The sequence below is a fragment of the Formica exsecta genome, unplaced genomic scaffold (assembly GCF_003651465.1).
Source record: "Formica exsecta isolate Colony F162 unplaced genomic scaffold, ASM365146v1 scaffold30, whole genome shotgun sequence".
NCBI lineage: Eukaryota > Metazoa > Arthropoda > Insecta > Hymenoptera > Formicidae > Formica > Formica exsecta.
Window position 1 is genome coordinate 1,012,055 of NW_021850257.1, and position 2,809 is coordinate 1,014,863.

At 31.3% G+C, this 2,809-nt stretch overlaps 1 protein-coding gene across 1 annotated transcript; it reads left to right on the top strand.

Moving 5' to 3' along the window:
- LOC115237623 (palmitoyltransferase ZDHHC3) lies at positions 1-2,102 on the top strand. The gene is made up of 4 exons (XM_029810793.1): positions 1-523; positions 944-1,225; positions 1,391-1,549; positions 1,620-2,102. The coding sequence occupies exons 1-4, from the start codon at positions 411-413 to the stop codon at positions 1,897-1,899; spliced, it is 834 nt and encodes a 277-aa protein (XP_029666653.1). The 5' UTR covers positions 1-410; the 3' UTR covers positions 1,900-2,102.
- The last annotated feature ends 707 nt before the right edge of the window (positions 2,103-2,809 follow it).

Below are 2,809 nucleotides of genomic sequence, written 5' to 3' on the forward strand. Positions count from 1 at the left end.
AAGGATGAATATATATATGTAACGTAGGTTGGCTACAAAAATGGTGAATTAGACTCTCGCTCAAGTGTCTCTATCACAGCTGTTCCGCTGTATCAGAGCGGTGCTGTTTGACAGATCGGCTTTCTAATCGGTCTCTCTCTCCATGGAGAATCAAAACCAAATAAAACTCGGATAGCAAGATTTCCGTACCATATTTTTCGTTAGAATCGTCAGACGCGACGAATTTGCGCGGATTATGCGTTATATACGTCAATCAACATTGATGGATGTCTGAATTAATGTCGAAAGATTAATATAATATGCAGCCGTTCGGCAGTAAACGGATGACATGAGACGTGCGTGTACCGTGATGAGGAACTGCGATATTATTAAGCATCGGGTGGGATACTTGCCGTTAGCGAAAACGAAAAATGTTCGTCAGAGATCCCTGTGGCATCATATGCATCATCGTCACCTACATAGCGGTGTTTTATGCGGATTATGTTGTAGTACGATGGATCGTGTTGCATACTATGCAAGACAGGTTCGTATAGCAAGTTTCATGGCAAGAGAGAGAGAAAATAAATATTTAAATATCTTCAAACAGTCGTGTGATATTATATCATACTTCACGTAACACATCCTTAAATTTGGCTTATTAAAATATAAATAAATATAGAATATTTGAATAATTTTAAAATCTTTAAGATTTTATACAAATTATTAATATTATAAATTGAAAGAAAATATTCAAATGCTAAAAAAAAAAAAATATATAATTCTATTAAAAGTATCTAAATAATATACTTTATATATTCCTTTTTTTTAATTAAAAATAACTAAATTAGAACTAAAGCATTATACTTCCTAGATTTGTGTAAAATATCTCGTAAAATATAGCACTTTTATAATCTATATTTAGATATTATTTTTAACATAACATTATTTTATTATTCTCTCCTAGCTTATGGGGCCCATTCCATGTAGTAGCATTCAACACTGTTGTACTTCTTTTAATGATGGCACACTTGAAAGCTGTCTGTAGCGATCCTGGTATAGTACCCTTACCACAAAATAGAATGGACTTTTCCGATATTCATGCTTCTGGAGGTAGTGAAGATCATGAAGGCGATGAAAAGGACGATTGGACAGTATGCACTAGATGCGAAACATATAGGCCACCTAGAGCGCATCACTGTAGAATTTGCAAACGTTGCATCAGGAGAATGGATCATCATTGTCCATGGTAATCATGAACTTCTATGATGGAATAATAATAATATATAAAGATTTATGTAATAGCAACATTAATACAGTCCTTATAAATACTAATCTCCATTATAATATATATTAGATAAGATTTATATATTATTGAATAATAAATAAACTCTAATATAATTGAATTTTTAAGGATCAATAATTGTGTCGGCGAGAGGAATCAAAAATACTTTATACAATTTCTGGTATATGTTGGTGCATTAGCTATATATGCTATTATTTTAGTTATTGTGTCATGGATTTATGACTGCCCGCAATGCAATAATGATATTGCAATCAAGCAAAATCGCATGTACGTACCTGTATACTTACAGAGATGCTCTATGAAAACTAAAAAGCTCATATATTGATATGTATTGCAGTTTACATTGTGTGATATTAGTTTTGGAGTCCGCATTGTTTGGTATGTTTGTCATAGCGATTCTGGTGGATCAGTTTCAAGCGATTCTAGGTGATGAAACCGCTGTGGAACGAGTACAAGGTATACAACAGCGTTATCACAATAAGAATACACCACGGACATTTACACTTTTGTCCCAAGTATGTGGCAAGAGCCATCCTATATTTTGGTTGTTGCCTTGCCACAATCCACCGCGTTATTCCTTCAGGAAGGATGCGTATTTAATCGACCACGAAGTTTGAGATTAGACAGAAGAGTGTATTATATCTGCACAGTATTTCTTTTCTTTGTATTATTTTTTTATACAATTTATTAGTGATTCTTTCTTCTTAGATTATTAACTTAATATGCCTTTGTGCATGAATTATATATTGACATTATTATAGATTTGAGACTTGTAGCTATAATTTTTCTACGGCGCAAAAATAAAATATTTATATATCCTACCTCTGTAAAGAACTCCATCATCATTATTATTATCATATAATAAGATGATTAATACATAAACTGTAAACAAACAATAGCTTTAATTAATATTGTTTATGTTGAAACATATGTGGTAACAATATACACGTGGAAATGTAATCTATATTTTTTTTATGTTAATAAACTAATTTTTTTATCTTTTAAAGTTGAGATATCTAAGAATGAGTGACTTCAAGTGATATACAAGAATGTCAGTTCTTTAATTTAAAACAATTATTGCTGAAAATCTTTATTCTTGCCTAATAATTTTTATTTGCTGCAAGAATTGTATTGTGTATTAGTATCTTAGAAAATAAAATTGTTATTAACTTTAAAAGAAATTTATTATTAAATAATAATTAATACAATTTTTATGATTCTAATATGTTTTATCATATATAACATTAGGCGTACGGCTTGCAGGGTAAAACACTAGCGAAATTTACGATTCTGCGGTTTGTTGATGAGTTTTGTTACAAGATATTGATACGTGCACGATTTTCAAACGCGAAAGACTACACCGAATATGCGAACAGATACAACATCTGCACACCGACAAATCCCACAACGTTAACGGTGCGAATAGCAGGCATCAGAGAGGTACATAATTACATATCGAACAATGTAAGCTTCAATTGAGTTTATTATCAAAACTTCAACAATTAGTTTCAATAATAGACATAACAC